This window comes from Drosophila erecta, unplaced genomic scaffold (assembly GCF_003286155.1).
Source record: "Drosophila erecta strain 14021-0224.00,06,07 unplaced genomic scaffold, DereRS2 tig00000055-arrow-pilon, whole genome shotgun sequence".
Classification (NCBI taxonomy): Eukaryota; Metazoa; Arthropoda; class Insecta; order Diptera; family Drosophilidae; genus Drosophila; species Drosophila erecta.
The window spans coordinates 17439383-17460207 of NW_020825200.1; the positions used below are offsets into that span (position 1 = coordinate 17439383).

The 20825-nt window shown below is 43.5% G+C and overlaps 2 protein-coding genes across 14 annotated transcripts; both read right to left on the minus strand.

The window, feature by feature from the left end:
* Positions 1–203: 203 nt before the first annotated feature.
* Positions 204–19284, minus strand: LOC6543482 (vascular endothelial growth factor receptor 1). 13 transcript variants are annotated; one of them, XM_001970228.3, is made up of 19 exons: positions 19105–19284; positions 9920–10124; positions 8126–8643; positions 6949–7105; positions 6124–6345; positions 5655–5803; positions 5411–5594; positions 4880–5349; positions 4700–4726; positions 4323–4632; positions 3821–4270; positions 3280–3759; positions 2934–3093; positions 2347–2573; positions 1935–2204; positions 1624–1873; positions 1489–1561; positions 1267–1417; positions 204–1162 (listed from the first exon to the last, which is right to left on the minus strand). In XM_001970228.3, exons 2-19 carry the CDS (start codon positions 9987–9989, stop codon positions 606–608), a joined length of 4725 nt encoding a protein of 1574 aa, XP_001970264.2. In that variant the 5' UTR covers positions 9990–10124; positions 19105–19284; the 3' UTR covers positions 204–605. The 13 variants fall into 13 exon arrangements, with proteins under 13 accessions (XP_001970264.2, XP_026834389.1, XP_026834390.1 ...); XM_026978588.1 differs by having other exon boundaries at positions 19098–19284; XM_026978589.1 differs by lacking the exon at positions 19105–19284 and adding an exon at positions 18597–18807.
* A 191-nt stretch (positions 19285–19475) lies between these two features.
* On the minus strand, positions 19476–20767 carry LOC6543442 (serine protease inhibitor 42Dd). The gene is made up of 3 exons (XM_001970229.3): positions 20742–20767; positions 19842–20680; positions 19476–19776 (listed from the first exon to the last, which is right to left on the minus strand). Exons 1-3 carry the CDS (start codon positions 20752–20754, stop codon positions 19510–19512), a joined length of 1119 nt encoding a protein of 372 aa, XP_001970265.1. The 5' UTR covers positions 20755–20767; the 3' UTR covers positions 19476–19509.
* Positions 20768–20825: the final 58 nt, after the last annotated feature.

The following is a 20825-nucleotide window of genomic DNA, read 5'->3' on the forward strand; positions in this document are numbered from 1 at the left end:
TGGTTTTTTGAAGTATAGACATCTTTAGAACGAATTTTTGTTTGATTAATTTATCAAAAAATTCCCAATTGTCCTCTTTTTCACCCACAAAGATTTAAGATAAAATTTATTAAGCGATTATTTAGACGACGCAAAAATCGATGAATAAGACCTTGAGTCTTTAGTTACGATGGAAATAAATTATGTGAATAAAAGCCAATTGCTATTGTTATCATACTCATTGTATTTGAGTAGGCGTAGGTACATGTATACACAATACAAGATAAGTTTAATCGCCTTAGACTATACTAAATGTAAAACATGAAATGGCATTAATATTGTATAACATGGAGTGAGTGTGTGGTCTTAAAGCTAGTTCAGTATATTCACAATGCCACTAAGTAGTATTGTTTCTTAAAGGCCCCAAAACAAGTAAGTTGAAATTTTAACATTTTTAAAAGGTTATATCGAGTACTGTTTCATTCTTTTAACAATTATTTCTCCTATGATCAACTAAAGTCACTACGTAAGTTGATTATATTTAAAATTTTCTATTAAAATTTCACTTAAAACTCCAACTGAGTTGCATAGAGGTCTTAAACTTAAGCTAATGGCTCCGGGACGTCCTAATACCTTCGCTGCTCCTTCTCGTTGACGGTGGATAGTGGCTGGTAGCTGGGATTCGAGAAGGCCTCCGTGGCTCCAGCACCCCCTCCACCTGTAGTGGTTTTGCCGGGTATATTCTTTCTAGGCGGCTTCACGTTCACATAGTTTTCGGAAGACTCCCCGTTGACTTTGGTCTCCACATGATGGCGAGGGGACGGAGTGGGCGTGACATATTGCTGCTTGAGGGCCTGATTGAAGCGCCTTCCCTGCTCCGGACTTTCATCCGATCCGGTGGAGCGGCGATGCAGCATAGGTATCTCCTCCGGCGCCTGGTCCGCCACATCCATAGTGGGCATGCCGTTCTTCTTGCGGAGCGGCTTAGACGATCCGCTGTTGAGATTGTTACTCAACGTAGGCGACTGTCGCGCCCCTGGGAAATTGAAAGTGGTTTCGCTAGAGAAGTCCGGAAAGTCGGAGGTCTCGCCTTCGAGGCGTGTGGGTGAGAATATGGCGGTGCTGGCATCGGGATCGGAGTCCGGGCTCATCGCCATGTAGTCATCCGGCAGCTCCTCGATGCCTAAGTTAGTGTGCCAGCGAGAGTGGGTGCATTTGGATGGTCAGATGGGTGTGATCGTGCGCAGTTAGTAACCTGATACATGGCATGGCTGAAGTAATACTCACGTATATCGGGCACTATGTGCCCGTTCACGTAGCGCGGAGCTGCAGGCGCCAGCTCGTCGGGTGAACCCATCAGTGCCAGGTAATCCGTGGACTGCTTCTTCATGTACTCAATGTTGCTCTGCATGTACGGATTGTTTAGGTCTAGGTAGTGCTGTAATTGGGAAATTGGGGAATTGTCCTTTACTATTATTCTTCTGAACATTGAATGTGTTTCCCACTTACACTGGCTACATCCTCGCCCAGCATGTTGCCAAACCGCTTCTCCAACTCAGCAAACAATGGTCTGCTCTCGGGACTGAAAGAATCGAGAATAATATGACGATGGATTCGGATGAAATGATGGGGCTAAACACTTACTTCTTTCGCCAGCACTCTAGCATAATCTCGTAGAGCTCCTGGTTGGCGAACTTCGGCTTCTCCATGCGGTAGCCGTCGTTCAGTTTGTTGAACAGCTCTTGGTTGGGATCGATGCCCGGATACGGCACCTTGGCCAGCGAAAACATCTCCCACAAAACGATTCCGTAGGACCAAACGTCGCTGTATGTGCTGAACACATGATCGCTCAGCGACTCCAGCGCCAGCCACTTGATGGGCAGCTTGCCACTCTCTAATTAATTCGTGTTTATAATATTAATAAATGGTTAAGTAACAAATGGATTCACAATTACCCGACTTCTTGTAGTTATCCCCTCGGTACATGGATCTCGCCAGACCAAAGTCGCAAATTTTAACAACATTGTCTTCGCAAAGGAGTATATTTCTCGCGGCCAAATCGCCGTGCAACACCTTCTTGGAGGACAAGTAATCCATGCCCCTTGCCACTTGGAATGCCCAACTGATCAGGTCAACGGTGGTCACCGTCATCGCCTCTGTGGAATCGGTTTTGTAGTTGGAACGCCAGGCGGGTTGTATGGAGTTGTTGGACATTATCTGATCATCTGTTGATTAAGATTCAATAAGATTGAATTTAATTTCATATAAATTATTTTTTAGTTCAGTATTTCATGTCTCTTGTTGTTTGTTTACTAAAGTATCTTCATTGTAACTCATTCTGCTTTATTAAACAGTTTCTGAACCTACCTTCTGGGACAGTGGTCATCACGGTGGCACAGGTATCCATCTGCCGGTCGTAGCTATAGGTGGCGGTTCCGGATACGGTTCGTCCGGCTCGGGTGCCCGATCGGGGATCATTGTCCGAGTTTCTGCGATGAGGTGGCGGTTGCGTGTTATTGTTGTGCGGCTCATTAATGTAAGAGTGGATCGGGAAACCGACATTGGCGTACTTCAGGCCACCACCATTTGTATCGCTGTTAGTTGGAGTTAGGTCGCCACCACAAAGACACAGTATAGACACACAGAGGCGGGGAGCACAGAGGGGAAGACCACAACCAGGAGCGGGTTCACAAGCACCGGTGCAAAAACATTCAGTGTTTTTAGAGTGTGTGTGTAGTTTAGTTAATTGTATTGTGTTTGGTTGTTAGTTAGTTGTTGGATAAACAATAGTGGTAGTACCAAAACCATGAAACAAAATTTTCAAGAGTTAGTCAACACAAAGGTTATCTTAAGTTAGAGTCAGTCAGCTGTGAGATTCTAAGCCGCGTATTTACAATTAATAAATCGTAATAATACTAATTTGTTAGTCACCTTCCTGGACCCTAATTACTTACCGGTGCAGATCGTAGTTATCGGACATGCGCTGGGTCATGATGCTGGGGTCAATGTGGTCGGTATCTGGACTGATTTGGTTGATAAAGCACTTCCTGTTCCTCAGAAGGAAGTTCTGAATGTTGCCGAAGCGACAGTACTCCACAATGACCATGAGTTCGCCTATCCACAGATTAATAGTAATCATTAATAATCATTATTTAAAAAAGTTTTCCTTGTAAATATTGAACTTTGGTATAAGCAATGGGAAAAACGTGTTTTTTTTTCAAAACAATAAAAATAATGGTCTTCATATGGAATGTCAATCGTTAGCATAGGTAAATTTCAACCTTTTTTCTTGAAACTTACGCTTCGCAATGTTTTTGGTGACGGCACCCAGGAGATTGACCACATTCAAGTGCTGTCCCAGATGCACCATGATCTTGAGCTCGGAGACCAGTGCCCTCACCACCTCATTGTCGGCCGTCGCCTTGACCATCTTGACGGCCACCGTGGTGGTGGGCTCCTCTCTCCGGATGCCCCTGGCCTCGCCTTTGAGCACCACGCCAAAGGCCCCAGCTCCCAGCTGCTTGCCCAGCTTCAGATTGTCCCGCGGGAACTCAAATTCGCGATTGTAGGGCAGCAGTTCGGCCTGCTCGTCCAGGGTCAGGTCGGGGTTAATGTGTCCCACAGCGCCCTCCTCGAAGTTGGCCAATCCAGCTTCCTTGAGGGCCAGGTGCCGCTTGTGCTCATTTTGGTAGCGCACGGCCAGGAAGACGCACAGACCGATCAGGATGAGGAAAAGTATCACACCGAACCACACCCACGTCATGCTAATACCGGGCAGATCTAAAACAAATATTAAATATGAAACTATAATTCCAAACAGCAATTACAACTGAAAACTCACCTGAAATCACCACCGTGAAGGAGCGCTCGATTCTGTCCAACCTGTTTTCGACCACACACTTGTAGACGCCTTCATCTCCGGGATAGAGGTGGGTGATCAGCAGCTTGGACTCCTTTTCAATGAAGTGCCTGAGCTTGGATTCGGTCAGCTCCTTGTCGTCCTTGAACCACCGCACCGTGGCCACGGGAATCGCTGTGGAGGCACACTCCAGCTCCAGGGTTTGGCTAAGCTTTCGCTTTAATTTTGAATGGCTCTCCTGGCCGGCGACTAGCCACTGAGGAGGAGAAGGATCGTGGACGTACAGATCTATCTCCCGACTGGTGTAAACGGCGTCGTTCTCGTTGTGGAATGCCCGGCACTCGTAGGTTCCCCGATCCCTGTCCGATATCGTAGAGATGTGTACAGTGCTCTTGTAGGAGTACTTGGTATGGCTGGTCTCAATGCGCAGCACTGGGGAGCAGATGGTCAATATTAAGGAACTGCACATGTAGAAAGCACTTACGTTCTGACTCCTTCAAGTCCTCTCCATTAATGAACCATTTTAGGTTTCCATCGAAGTGATAGGCCAGCGCCTCGCAGGTGAAGTTCAAATTGTCCTCCTTGGCAATTTTGTGATCCTTGTCGTAGCCATATATGGTCATGTTTTCGGAAATGTTGCCCAGCAGAACGTGCGCCTTCGTCATGGTCCTTCGTTCCTTTCCATCTATTATATTTTGGGCAATGCACGTGAGGATTCCCGGCTCCGTGGGCAGGAAGGATACCTCGTATATGCGTTCCACGCTCAGCTTTCCGGGTCTTGGTCGAGTCTGGAACTGGGGATGGAACACAAAGTGTTGGTAACTGTGCACAAAAGGTTCGGAAATTGCTTTAAACAAATACCTGGTATCTCTCCTGTTCACTTGGCAACTGCAGAACGACAACACCAACGCATGGGACGACACAAAAAAGCAATACAATTATAATAAGGAGGACAACATTAGGTAAGGAACCCATCAGATATACCCTTACACCGGGCTCGAATACATATATTAATATAATAAGTCGGATCGTGCTACTTACGCTGAAGTTCTGATTGAGCACGGAGCAAGTGGGCCATCGTGGTTCCAGGGTGCAGGGGCGGAAGAAAAAGGTGACGATAGCCGGCGGATAGGAGCGTACGGTGCACTCCAGTCGCGCCACGGATCCCACCTGGACATAAGCGTCCGACATCGTCAGCGCCGGGGCGTCCATCACACTGACGTTGTACTCCCGCTGAACGACGCCAAAGGCATTGGATCCTCGGAGGAGGTATGTGCCGCTGTCCTGCAACTGGGCGTTCAGCACCTGGAGTACTGTGCTCAGTTCCGTGGAGAGAATCTTAAAGTTATTCTCCGACTGCCGAACCTCGTTGCCGTCCGGCTTGAACCAGCTGAAGGTGGGCGTGGGAAATCCCTCGAAGTTGGCCATCATCTGTATGGAGCGATTCGCATATTGCTGCACATTGTAATGGCCCGAGGGTTCGGCCACTTTCAGGTAACTTTCGTTTTGCTCTGGGGATTTGGTACACAAATAAGTAGATTCTTCATAACACTTACTACATTCAACACTCACTTAGGACCTTGATCCTGTAGGTGGCATGCTGAATCTTTTGGTTGGACTCGTCTGTGGTCACGCACTTGTACACTCCAGTGTCTGAGGGTTGTGCATTCAATACCGTCAAGGTGCTTCTGCCCGTTTGGTGGGTGACGTTCATGGTCTTGGGATCGGTTATTGACTGGGAGGCAAATATGCGATTCTGCGGGGAAGCATTATCTCAGTGCTGTTCTCTTGAAACTTTAGATTAAGTTTTACTGACCTTATCCCAGGTCGGAGGGAACCATTCCATTCCGTATACCGATTCAGGGAAGGCGGACTGCTCGCAATCCAGGGTGAAGTTGGTGTCCGTGAACACGTGATGCTCCACGGAGGACCTGATCACGGGCTTGGGTAGCGGCTTTCCGTCTTCTTTGGCGTTGGTAGAAAGTTTAGCATTATTAGATACCCGTTGCAAAGGACTGGGACTGGCAAGCAATGCTACAGCTTCATGCAGATGGTTGGGTTAGACATAGACGTGGACACAGATGGGTTAACGTTTCTACAGTACTTAGGCGGTAGGTGGCATTGATTAGTAACGAATAAGGTTAAGCATTTAAATCAGTCCATAACCAACATAAATCGAACACAAAGGATGCAAGAAATAATAGCACAATTAGCACAACCAGGACAAAACAACATGAACAGAATCGACACAAGAACAGATCAACAACAGCCAGGACAACACTTACGCCCTGGTCTGGGTGAGGGCGACGCATTCATCGGAGCCAGGCGGACTGGACTTCGCCGTGCCCGCTCCCCGGATAAGGATCCATCACCACCACGGATTAGTGCCACATTGCCCGGCGATTGGTTAGTAACAGTGAGGACTTCCTCATCGTCATCGGTGACACCTGGTGCGTACGTGTACCCCATGTTAGTCGGGAGGGTACTAGGAATTTCCAATCCGGTTTCTGGAGGAGTTAGCAGATTAACATGACAGTGGGTGTGGGTACGGCAGGGCAATCAATAATTTGAGGACAGGGGGATAGACTAATGCAAAAGTACCATTGCTTAAAACACACTTTTGTTACTTGCAAGCCGTGATTTTTAGCAGTGTGCAATTAAAGTTCATTTTAGAGTTAGTTATTAAGAAATGTATATCTTCATCATTCGGAATTGAGAGATGTTTCGGTGTAAAGAACTCGCTTTATTGTTAAATCCTTAAGCGATTTTTTTACCACAAGAAGGGGACTAGAAGAAACAGCTTGGATTTGAGATCAATTTTATGAACTTTGTGCGAAAGTCTACAACAAAATGCGTGCAGTGTAGTTTCGTGTATGGGCTGTAGAGTGTGATTTAAGGCCATTAATTTGGAAGAGAAGGCAGTTGCATAGATTAGATCCTTGTTATCAGGAAACCAACACCATAACCGATCCAAAAACTGCTTCCGATGATCGATTCCAAATATAATTGAATAGTTGAATAGTGGAAAGCAATATTTACGACATGTATAGACGGAAATCACAAATCACAAACTTTGGGGTGCAAAAACTCACTATCAATGTGACCGTTACCAATAAAGCGCACTTCTATGCTGGTCATCTCCTCTTCGTTGTGCGGGAATGGCGGATTTGGGCGGCAGTAGTAGTCCCCGCCATCTACGATGCTTCGGATTTCGATGGTGAATCCCCGTTGCGGATCGTACCGACCGACCGATTTGCTGGAATGCATCTGCACAGAGGCATATTGGTCAGATATCAAATGGGTATTGAAAGGGTGGCCTAAAATCGGACCGGCTTACTGCTGCCTATCAACAGAATGGCGAACTGGGAGCTGATTTGTTAATACTACGCTATAATAATATACTATTATGTAGGCATGTCTGTACAGTATAGTTCGAGTATATACATATATGGAGCATAGGGGCTTAACTACGAAATTAATTAAAGACAGACTGCGACATACTTTCTGAGTAGGCAACGTAAATCGTGAAATTCTGTCCCAACGTTTTGCAAAGTAAGTATCCGGATACATTGTCATTGACTCGGAAGATGAAGCCCCATCTGGGGTGGTACCTCACGCGAGTAAAGAACTCGGGTCTACCCTGAATCTGACCTTTCGAGCTGATTTTCCACGTGCTCTGCGCGCCGAGAAAAGAAGGTCATAAGTTCGAGAGTAACAAAAGAAATACATAGGGCCTGCATGAATTTTAAGCAATCCCAAAGCAGCCTAATTTTGATATCAAAACAAGAGAGAACGCTTTATTCGCGTTCCTCGACTATCAGATACCCGTTACCGAACGAGAAAGTTGAACAATCATTTTGGCACATCGATAAAAACCGTAAGAAAATTATAATAATAATAATATTAAAGAAAAAAACAAGAATCTGCATGCTTAGTCTCAACTTTCTCTTGAGATCTCGACGTTCATACGGACGGACAGACGGACATGGCCAGATCGACTGCGCTACTGATCCTGATCAAGAATATATAAACGCTATCTATAAACGAATCTAGTATACCCTTTATACCCTTTATTGGGTATAAAAGTCCGAATTGTAGGACTAGGAAGAGTTAAATCTTTGCCTAGTACGTGTTAATTTCTTATAGTTGTTTTCTAATTTGGAAAGTACTTTGTATCTTGTATCCCCTTAATTTTCGTTCCCTGTGGTTATTCATGCAGGCCCTTTCTGGTCGATTAGACTTGATGTTTTTGAAAGAGTTTCCAAGCAGTAGATCCTGCCCACTTACTTCTCCAGTACTGGTCTCCAGCACGACCTCTGTGTCCGGCATGGCTGGTTTGCAGGGTACGACCACGTCGGTGTATTGGCGTGCAACAACCACGAGCTGACCATCGACCAGCTTGGAGTCGGGGTCGTTTACGTACACGTAGATGGAGCTGGCGTGTCCCTGATTTACCAGCTCGATCATTGTCTCGTCCGACTGGTCCTTTACTTCGATCGGGCTGAATTTCGAAGCCTTCACGCAGTAGAAGGCTCCCGCATTGTCAGCCGTCACCTCGATAAGGTGCAGGATGGATCCGAATGGTCGAGCCGGATCCTCCGTATTATCGAACGACTCGGAGGGCGGGTACTGTAATTGGTTGGCCCACCAGCTCATCGGTTCGTCGGCCTCGCACTTCAGCGTGGTGCTCGTCATGGCATCCAGGATTATGGAGCTCTTGCAGGGCGTCATCAGGGGAGCTCCATTCTCGCCGCCGCAGTTCTCCGTGGTGTCGTCGGGATCCGGCGAGAACTGCTGCAATGGCACTGAAATCGTATAACAGAATATGTAAGTAAATTAAATATGTATACAATAATTATTCACTTTATAATATTGCAATAAGCCGTATATATTAGTTCGTCTGTCCATTTGTCCGTATCTCTGTCCGTATAAATTAAATATGTATACAATAATTATTGACTTTATAATATTATAATAAACCGTATATATTAGTACGTCCGTATTTCTGTCTGCATAAATTAAATATGTGTACAATAATTATTGACTATATATATTAGTTCGTCTGTCCGTTCGTCCGTATTTCTGTCCGTATAAGACACATCTATTCCACATCTGCCATCGGTGTACAGCAGGAAGGTCAGCTGAACTCGTACACTCGTATTCTTCATTGATCGCTCGAATGCCCTACAATGGGGCACTTCACATGCCGCTTTATCTATTGCCGGGTTCTAGCCCTCGGCTTCCCCTCTGGTCAACAACATCCCCATCCACTGGTGGCGCTAAAATAATGGCTTCAAGTGATTTGCGGTTGAGCGACCCTCTCGGGGCATCATGGCCGCAGATGCACAATCCTTTGCCGTGGTATTGATCGTGGTATCCCAAAGGCTGCGCGTAGCTACGCCTCTGGTGGCCGCTCAACTAGTTTGTTTGCTTACGCGATAACAATGGAGTGATAGGCATTTTATTATGCTCTGCGCTCAGCCTCGTGCTCTACAAAGTGTAAGTCTTTATAAGTGCACCACAATATCAAATCGTAGCTAATGCAAACGACACTTGAATTGAATAGCCCAAAATTCGGGGATAGATCAACCAAAGTTCAAAGTTCAGAGCGGTGTCTATAAACTGTAGCTGTCGGATCTGTCTGGAGTGGCTCAAGCGTAGAGATGGACAGATTATGGCATCACACAGAGAAAAATGTAAGGCTAGTCAACAAAAATGTTTAATGGTCTGTATGAGGATAAAATACCAAGTGGCATTCATTTTTGAAGACACCAAGGCATCTAAAAAATGGCACTGCAATTATATTAATAATTAGCCAGTTATTCTGATGCAACTGAGATACTCGGTTTTTTTTAGTGTACTTAATAATAAAGAATGCGCGATTGTTGACAGGAAGCAAGCCATACATAAATATCAATGCATATTCGCAGATATGTATTGTTTTTTGAATTGTACAAATGAAAGCGTTATCCGTAGTGTTTCTTTAGCGCTCCACCTTATCAGTTGCATAAAATTCTTTGGAATTAAATAAATGGTCGGCAAATATGTGGCTTTGAATGAAATTTGTACTGGGCTACTTACGAGCACCGCTCCACGTGATCCAAAAAACCAGGAGCAGAGGCCGCAGGAACAACCTCGGAAGCATCGCCATCTGGATTGGTTAGTTTGTTTCCTTTGGGATTATGTATTGTGCTAATTTTACACTCTGAATATTCACAATTTTAACACATTTGGCCCTGCAATGCCATGGTCACGCTGGAAGTCACTTTGCTCACTTAGCGATGCACTGAAAAAAATCAACGGATTTCTTGATTAGAGTTGGAGCCGTGAATTAATACCGTGCGTTTGTTTCCGTATTATTAGGATAGTTAGTTTTTAATTCGTACTTATGGTTTACTGTTAAAACTGTCCCTACATGCAGTTCATTTTCTACTAATCAGTAAACACGATGCTCGTTATTTATTCAGTTAAACACATTTCCTTTATAGAATTTCGGGATTGGACACATTGTTATTTGGGCTTTCGTTATATATCCGGGTTTTCTCCGCTTTTCGGGCCCAAGTGAACAGCTTACAAGTCCGACGAAGAATAAAGCTTTGCTGGGTGGTCGGGGCAACGACGCGATAAGCCTTCATTCAGCCCGATAAATTCAATTAAGCGGAAATAAAAGAAAATAAATCTTGGATGTCTTCGTTCAGATATTGTGCTAACGCATAAACAAGAGGAACAACACAATGCGCGCCATAGTTTTTCGAATGCGTTACATTTTTTGGTGCCACATCCGCATTTTGAAATGCGAGTTTCCGGGAGATATGTTTTTTGGGCACACGGCAAGGCGGCGGGCCACACCCACCGTCGGATGAGGCAACAGGTCAGCCACGTGGCCATAACTCACTGTCACACAAGCTGAGCTAGTCTAAGTCCCTAAATGACAAGGGGACATGCACAATTAAACAAACTGACTAGCCATTGCCCACACAGCCGCAAAAAATACAAATTAAAAGAACAGCGCTTTTATGCCCACATGCCATACCCTCTGTACAGGGTATTAAAGTTGTTTTCAAAGGTTCTGCCAAACAGAAAATTGATAACGATGTTTTCATATGCTTACTGTATGTAGTGAGATTCGACACTCTCCATTGCTTGTTTTCATGTTTTTTATGTTCACTATCCACAGTTTCTTATCAATACAGTATGGGATAATAAACTGCTACTTTTAATATCTGTGTGACATAATTTGATGAATACAATTAAGAGGTTTAAGAAATAGTCGTTATATGGAAAGACGGTTTATTAAAGCAAATGAATACATTTCCATCAAGATTTCCACTTAACAAAACAATTGAACTGCAATTTTTCCAGTGTGCAACTGGCGCCTCCGGTTGCCGGCAATTAGAGCAAACGAGCTGGCTGCTGATGGGCCACTTCCGTGGCCATGTCGTATGAGTGTAATCCCTCCGAGCCTCGGACAACAAGTGTCCGACTGCTCGCCTGACATCAGTAAACTGGAATTTAATTTGCTGGCCCACTTCGGGGGCACTCCTCCAGCGCCTTCGTGATGACATTTTGGCCTACTCGACTCCTGCTGGCTAATTGCCAGGTGGTCAGCCAACAAAGCCATTCATCTTTGTCACTCCCAGGACTCGAGGTCAGTTCTCAGCCCGATTCAGCGTTTCTTGCTGGCCAATTGGAACTGCTCTGGTTTCTCCCGCCCCACATATCCGCAACAGGCGCATTGCGGATTAGACGCAATCAGCCGGCAAATATTGACTTGGTCGCTAATCACCTGTGAGGAGCAGCTAATGGAGCACGAACTACGATACCCTTTCCTTCGAGCAAAGCAAGAGTTGCAATCTGGAACTTATATAACGTACAATTTTGTGCTCAATAAATATTCGACATGACTCATTTTTGGAATTATTTGTTCATTTTGAACAATTTACTGGGTTTCTAAAATATACTGGGCTTTGCCCCGTCGATAAAAGTTTATCTGTGGCTCAAATTGAACACATATGTTCGAATACTATTTCCTCAACTGGCACTGTGTTCCGAATCCATACTTGACAAATCCATTATCGCATCAGGAATGCAAGCGAGTGAAACCCATAACCAGTGGCAGGCATTGCATCAAATGTGTCTAGCTGTGGCACGTTGCAAGTTGCAAGTTGCAAGTCGAGAAGTTGCTGGCTGTCGAGAAAATCTTGGACTTTGACAAGGAGAACTTAAGACTTGCAACTCCGTTTTCCGCCAGTCACTCGCCGCTACACAGTGAGAAAGTGTGCTTTACATCGATTTGCAGGTTTGCAACTCATAAGCGATGGTCGATAGTGTGACGAATTTCATTACCTTTAGCAAGAAATAATTGTGCATAGCACTGAAGTGTGTTTTTAAAGTTATCAAAGCAGCTTTCAAACCTAGCTGGTTTCTTTCAGTGCACCGGTTTGTGTTGTCGCTGGAATGCATGTTGTCATGACGACACGCCCACTTTGGCCATTTTCAAGGGCGACTCTGGGCTGTGGCCTTTTCCTTCAGCCCGATTGCGACTATTTATATCTGGGCAACAGTTTTTCTGTTGCTCTTTTAAGTGCCTCACGTGCCCGTGACGCAAATTACTGGCCGCCCTAATTGCCGTCCCAGCTGCAGGCGAATCCCTTTTCTTCCCAGCTCTGATATTTCTCTGATTGTCTGCAGGTCGTGCAATTAGCCATGTGCATAATGAGGTAGGAGGTTGGTAGGAGGTGGATCTCCAGCTCATCGGCGTATCGCGAGTACACAATTCTGCACTTAGTCATTTTCCGCGGCGAAACCGAGCTATTTGAGCTTTTTGATTTGCAGTGATGGAAGTAGCTGCTTATCGTTCCGTACTGGTTTATAATCTTGTTTGTAATGCCATTGGAAAATACTGGTAATCGATTATATTTTTAGAAGGAAATAAACAAAACGCCGAAAATATGACGTGTCTGGCTTACGAAAACGAATATTGTTGTGATAATTTTTTAAAAATATTTTTCAATCGAAAGAGATAAATGGGTTTCAAAAGTGAATGCTAAAATGAATCTCGTTGAAAGAAGGAAAACACAGCATGATAAATAATTTCTTCGGCATCATTGGCATTTTTCATCTGTCTTGCTTGAGCAAAGAAAATATCATTTCCCAGTCACTCATCTTGTATTTTTTCTGGTGCAATTTGCCTCGTAATCTATTAGATTCTTTAAGTTTTGAGTGTTTGTGTGGGTTGCGAAATTGATACAATTATTCAAGTTAAGCCTGAAGCTTTCATATCATTTCACGACTATCAATCCACAGCGATATACAACATATGTTTAACACACAATTGTTTACCACCATCAAGGGGTATAAATAATAAAGAATGACGTCATTCCATGGTCGAGTGGCGCCGCCTTAATTCGTTCATTCATTCTGCAATGTCCCCCACATATTTAATGACCCCCCTTTCTGCCTTTTATTTATTCATGTGTGACGTTTGCACTCACGTTTTCGTTTCATGTAAATCTGTTTATATAAGTGACGATATTTGCGTACTAATTAAACTGCCTCGCACTCAGACACAAACACATTTATATCTGTTAATTGTTCAAATACGTATTTTACTCATATATTATATTATAAAACTGTATAGCACGCAAAACCGGTTGGAAATCTGAATTTGTAAGGGGAGAACTTTCCTTGAGAGCAAGTGTCTCCTCGCATTCATCATCATCATCATCATCATCGCATTGATCGAACACATATGTATTGCGAAATCTTTTGTTCCGAAGAGTGATCTTGCAGCAGAATATATGGAAGGGAAGTCATTGAAAATCGATTAAGGAGCTGCCGAGGCATTAATAACAGCGGACTATGTAATACAATTACAAATTCAAAAAAATAACCATATCAAGTAGATTGCTAAAAAATTATAAAGAATGCCGTTAAGAATTGTTAAACAAATATGGGTTAAAAATGAATTTCTTCTTTATAAGCTCCAATTATTTACTTAAGTTTTTGTGATTTTCCAAGCCTTATTTAAATACTTTTCTAAACACCTTTTACCCAGAACACAGTACTAGACTTAGGCAAACTTTTGAAGTAAGTTTATGCAATGATACAATGTTTATTTATGGAGAGACAAGTGAACTCTTTCATGCGTTTTTGCCATAAAAACGGATGGCCATTTAGGTTCGGCGAGCAACATTCTTATTAGTTTCATGTTTTCCCAACATAAATAGCACCACCACATTTGTACGCCGAAACTTTTGACAGTTTAACGCCGTGCCGGGAAATTCTTTGAACGTTATTTGGTTCTTTATGGCCAATGAGTGGAAAACTCGAACAGCTCGTGCTTTTCACGCGGTGCATGTGCAACAGATTCATTTCGAGGTTTGAGTGTGGTTTTTGTGGCTTTCCGTCACGTGTTCCTGGAAAATTTCACTCTGAAAATTAGCAGGCTACGTGCCTGGACTTCAACGGCTGACCCTCATCACGGTGAAATTTTCCTGCAGCTTTCCACCTCTGTCCATTTTAATTTGGAACTCCCTTGTACAAATTGAATTTATATGGGCCACAACTCAGTGTTTATTTCTGCAATTATCCCGAGTCGAGAAAAGTGTGTCTCATTGTTCGGACTACCTTTGCTTTTTGTTTTTTTTTGCCTACGTCCCAGGGAAATTTACGACTCTTTCGCCTGAGTTTTCCCGTGCTTTTATTTGATTTTCCCGTTGACCTTTGGCGTTGCGTGCTTTTGTGTTTGTGCAAAAGTCAAGTGTTTTCGCTTGCTTTGCATTACAATTGAAATTTCGCGCCCCACATCTTAATGGAAAGTTGGGCCGTACACGAATTCTGTGATTGCAATTGCAAACATGCCGCTGGCTCCTGGCCAAAATAATGAGCATTCAACCCGGAGGAAAACGAAAAATACTTGTATCGGAAAATATTTTTATCCATCTGCACTGCCTGGAAGCGCAAAAGGGGTGTGGGCTTGAGTTTACTTCATTAAAAATCAAAAAGCGCCACGCTGCCAAATTGAAATTTGCTATTTGGGCCAAGCTGAGATTTGCTGACTCGTAAATCAAACTATTTGTCAATCGGTTAGCAACGGTATCAAGCGATCTGGGCCCAATCTGCCCACCCAGGCCAAAAAACCGCGTGTGGGCCTTTTGGCCAACTCTCGTTTTTCGGCCCGAACCCATTCCAATCGTTCTGCATAATGACGCTACTTTGCCCAGTTTGCGTGTCTCTAAATGACGGAGGCTATGATGGTGCTGACATGGTTATGTTCCTGGCGGGGAATGCCAGCTAATTCCATTAACCAATAGGCTTTCGTCAGGACAACAAATGTCCGTAAGTAGGCGTGAGCTAACCAGAAACGCTAATGAACCCAAGGATGTCATAGGGATAAGCATTTTATTCGCTTAAAATGCGAAAAGATAATGTAATTGCCTTGGCAACCCAAAATATAATATATCTTCAAAAATGCCAGAGAACTTTGAACAATGTTTTTTTGGGGTGACAATAATTTATCATGAACTTATTCTCGTAATCAGAAAAAATAGAAATGTTTGTGAGTTGTGACATATTAATTAAAATTGGCAACAAAAAATAAACAAAAATGGCTGCTGAACAGATTAGCAATATGACATTCCTAGTGTGCTGTAAAAATTTAGATATGGGTCCAAATATTTTTCGGCACATAAACTACTTTAATAAAAGCTAAGGCTAATAATATTAAGCGAGTAAACGCTTTTGACAATTCCAAGGTTATAAGTCCAAAGACGGGAGAATTAATAGATCTCGACTTGATTAATTGAGCAGACGGTTTACCACCCTAAGATTGAGGTCACTTTTCTTGTGGGTGAGCTATCAGCGGGAGCATCTGGTTTAATGTCTCTTGTCGTACTCTAATTAATTGATATATGGTCCCGTTCCAATTGACATTTTTTGGGCAAGTGCAGCGCCCGCTGTGAATTCCGCCCACAAACAAGAGCGAGTTTCGCAATTTCTGTGTTGGCTCCACTGGCGTCGGCCACGCCCCCCAACTACGCCCATGACCACGCCCCCGCCCATTTGGCATTCCACACTCCCAGCTGGGAATAGAAATACGGGCTTCTGTGCGCAGATCTAATGCATTTTGAAGCGATAGCAGCCGGCAGCGGTATCTGCAAGATAAATGCATAAACAACACCAGCTGAGAAAGAAACAAAAGTGACGCCTTGATGGATTGGCAACTGGAAACGCAGAATAATGGTTTACGGAAATCGGCCGCCAGTCCCCGAGAAGCTGCAAGATAAAGTTGCCAGATCCAAGAAACCGTTGCTAAACTGCGGGCGCTCACAAGATAAACTATCTGGCAGATACCGAATTCTCAACGTGGTTTCGCAACGGTCTATCTTTACAGCCAATCTGCTGCGATAAGGGCTAGAAATAGATATGGTTTGGTCGTTAAGTAATAGTTGCGCAGAAGCGGCGAAAATATTTAAATGTGTTTTTGCATAACGCGCAAAGAAAGTCAAATGTCATAAAAGTGAAATTACCGGAGCAGGTAATGTATCTTTTAGATGAGTCATTTGGGAAACTTTTTTAGTTGCGTAACCCTCACTCGCGCGAGAGATTGGGAAAAGTTATTTCTTTTGTTTTCCATAAACTGGGAATTTAATAAAAATAATAGAAAGAGCGTTGCCAGTGAAATTGAATCGCTGGCATTCTGCCAGATATTATACAACTACAACGCGTGGCGACAACAAGTTGTTGGCCAGCTGCTGGCAAATAAATAGAAACGTTATATGCGTTCACTTAATAGCCGACAAGTGTTTAATTTGTTTGTTTTGGGTTTCGCCCGATTAATAAATAAATATGCCCAATGTATATAGCCCATTTCGTGCCTCGCCGTGACCTCAAAAGATGGCTCAATTTTCTTCGATTTGTTTACTCAATGCATTTCTTGTGTGCCTGACTGCCTTCATTTTGTTTTATTCCCGGAGGAAACAAGATTGCAGTTACACATACGAGTAAATTTGTCCTATTTCCCTGATTCGCCGAAGTGCACTTGACTAGATACTTTATGGGGCGGACAAAGTTTTCCAATGAATAGTCTAGGGCCCAGGTGAAAGCTTAGCCTTTTTTGCAGATTTATGTCCAGGTTATTGCCACCTCTCCACGCAGACAGCTCCAATGGACGCGCCAAAACATTTGTTGTCCGCTGTCCATTTATAATTTATTATTTACGTTCTGACTCAGACCACAGCGGATGTAAGGAGGCGAAGGTGTCCATTCATAGAATGCCAAGCCAACCACACAGAGCGGTGTGAAAACCTGTTATATGTTGGTAGAGGCTGGTGGAGATTGTCCACCGAATCGGTTTTATTTATGGCTATTGGCAACCGGCAAATTCAATTAAACAGATATTATCTTAAATGGAAATTTATGAGCCCGTTCGCCCAAAGTTAGGGGGCTTATGTAGCGCTTTTCCTAAGACTGCTTCAGCTGATCCGAAGTAGTGAGAAAAGCGGAGAATGGTATTTCTGTTTGGAAACAAGTCACTTTGCAGTTGTATAACATCCACCCAAACTAAGTTCAAGACAGTGCTTTTATCTAGAAGAGGAAGTCTTCTGTGCATTTCCAAACCTCTTGAGATTAAAAAGAGGTCTGGTGCATTAATACATATCAGCTTTCCAAATATCTCCAGGGATTTTACAGTCGCTTAAATATACACATTCGTTGTCACACATATTCTTCGATTACTTTTAAGTCTATTTTCAGCGAGTATTGCTTTTTATGTACCTAATATTTTGTGTGTGTTTTAAATTAGTTTCTATACATGTGAAAGAAGTACTATTGCCATTTTCCTCGGTGCAGGCAAAGTAATTTATTCGTAATGGAGCTCTCTACTTCAGCATAATCAACTACAGTAAAGTATCTCTAACTTGACACCTACTGAGGGGGAGGGTGTGCGTATCTGGTGGATACTTGGCCGGCCATAAGCCCCATCTGATTAATGAGCCATGTGCATAATGGGAAGGTGTGAAAAAGAGCTGCAAGCAGGCGGAGCGCATTTTCCAGGAACCCCTAGTATCCATTGATTATTCTGGCTTATCACAACAGTGGTTCAATGTTTAATGCCTGGCGAATCGCGAATTGCGAATTGGGCAGGGGATTCCAGTAAATATTTCATCCACACCTTTCGCGGACATTTTTATGACTCGAAACTCCGACGATTCCTGGCTGCCTGCCACCATTTTCCACTGCTGCCCGGAAAAGTGATTGAGAACGGGCAGCTTTTTGAAGTGGTCAGAGATAAATGGAGCAGACGGCGAACTGGAGGTCTGTTTTCAATAAACAAATTGGGCACAGTGTGCAATTGGAGGCAATGAATTATGGGCCTCTGATTCGATCGGAACTTCTGGATCCTGAGTCACATTTAGGGGAAATGTATGAACAGTGTGTTTGGTCAAGAAACGGATGGACTGGAACCGGTTTAAGAAAGTCGCTATAGACACATTCAGTGGACCAGGCAAACAAAAGAAAGGCGAACCCTTCATTTTTATACCCACACACGTTCATACATATAAGCGAACTTAATTTGGGAGTTTCTGGAAGAACTGAGCTGAATGCCTAAGATCGAGAATCGTAGAAACCGTAGGATTACCCATACTCATAGTCTTACGCAGTCTACCGTTCTACCGCCTCAGCTTGGCAACAAAAACAACTCTTGTAGATACAACGATTACAGTCACGATCGGCGATGAATCACGATTTTGAATACCTGGCACCGGAGTTTGCAGCCTCGATTACTTGGAATGCCGCTGACGTATTCACCATAGACACAGACACACTTTTCGTACACCCAACACTTATCAATGAATAATGCCAGGCAGTGATAATACCACTCAAACACACACACGCGCGCTTTGAAAAAGGTCACTGATAATGGATCATAGTGACTATTTGGTGTTTTTCAATTGCATTGCATTGAATTGAACAGCACTGGCATCGAATTCGATTTTCGGGCTTACAATTGAATATCACTCAGAACAGAACTCTTGTCAACCAACCACCTGTGGCCGAGTTTGCATTTGTATTCGAATTCCGATTCGTATCTGTGTTTGTTATTTACTTTTGCGAAGGTGTGGGTGCGCTCACATCGATATCTAAACTTTCGAGTGCGGATTCATTTGCTTAGCACCTTTTGATGCTTCACTTATATACGGCACGATTTTGCTTCGATTTACTATATTATCGTATCTTCGAGCCTTCCAAAAATTACCGCTTACGTTGTGGTTTTTGTGTTTAACACTTGCTGCGTGGGGCACTTCAGAATCGGTTGCTTTTAAAATACAGTATATACTGCGTCGTCGGCAAAGTTTGAACAGTTAGCCGCAGAACACAAGTGGAGAGCCCGCGGTATTTTGTTCCGCACTGACGTCCGAACAGCTCGAGAAGTTAACGTGAACTAAAATAACGAGCTAAAAATTGAACGGAGTCACGCTGTTCGCGGTAGTGCCAGACCGCTGGAAAACAGTGCCATTTGGCCAGACGGCGTGAGCCAGAGCTGTCAGTGATGCCAGAGCTTTTCGCTTGGGGTACTAAATTTCCTAACGGTTTTCGTTTTAGATCGCAGTGCTTAAAATACATATTTCCTTTATTTTTGAAAGTAAAATGCAAAAGTAAAATGCATTTTATTCCGGATTCACGAAGTGACCCTGAAAATAAATGTTTTTCTTATCGCGAATGACAAAGGCAAAAGGATGATCGGCAATAAAATCTATAGGCTGCGGCCTAGAAGCGCTCTTGAACACCATATCTATTTTTGTTATAGCCGCTGCTTCGGCACCTTCTTCATTAACCTCAATGAACGCCTTTTGAAGGACGGACTTCACAAAAACGCCGCCCCCTACCATATCTTCGAAGTTAGCATTAAGTGTGAACGCATCTCGAATGCCCATCTGTAAGTCAAATCCATAAATTATTAGGGTGCAGCAACTGTACCAAATAATCTGTAAATACCCACCGTATTAAGTTCTTCGTTTAGAAGTTTGGAGAACTCCATTTTGAACTTGGGTAGCTTTAAATTCACTTTATCTTCGGAAAGTTTCAGAGGGAATCCAACGATCTCTTTTTCCAACTCTGGTAGACCATCGACCTTATCCGGTAGATAAATGACCATGGAGAGGCTTGAATTTCTGTATGGCAGCTCGATAACGCGTGCACCTAATGCCCCAATATATGCTGTTCGATATATTCCAAGTTGTGCCATCATCTCAACAGGAACACTCTTTTGTTTCGAAATGTGGAAACTGACCTTCTTCGTCTTGCTTGGATCAAATTGGTTCTGCCACTGGCCTTTAAAGTAAATTGCGTTTAAGACGACGATTAACACATCAACCAAGGCATTGGAATCAACTATCTTTGTGATTTTACCACGCGTTTGATCATCTACCCACTTATTTATAATTGAAGCCGCTTTTTTGGTATCGGTCATGTCGATTGCCACCGCTTCAGCTTTAAAGGAATCCTTGACCACCTGATTGTACTGCGGTAATAGCTTTATCTTATTGTTCACGTATATGCGGTTCGCCAGAGTAAGAATGGCTACTTTCTCACGACCTTCGAGTTCAGTCAGAAGATCCTTGGTTTTGGCTGCCACCTCCTCCCTGTTATCGGGCAGTCCCAAAACATTAGTTAATTGTTGGGCTGTCTTTGCCCCGGCTCCCATGTAGATCATGCTCAGTGCGATTTCGAGCGAAAGGGGAGAGGAAATGATATTCTCGTTTGCATATTTCTTGGCCAAAAGTTGGTAGAAATCGTCGGTAAAGCGACAGGTCACCGACGTGGCCAAAAGAAGCAGACCTGCGGTGCAAATATTACTTATTGGGATTTGCTCAATTCGCTTATTATTTAGTTCACTTACACAAATACTTCATTTTCACGTTTGGAGGTAAGAACAAGGTTCGGATTATATATAGCCTGCATAATAATAAAATTGGACTCGCCT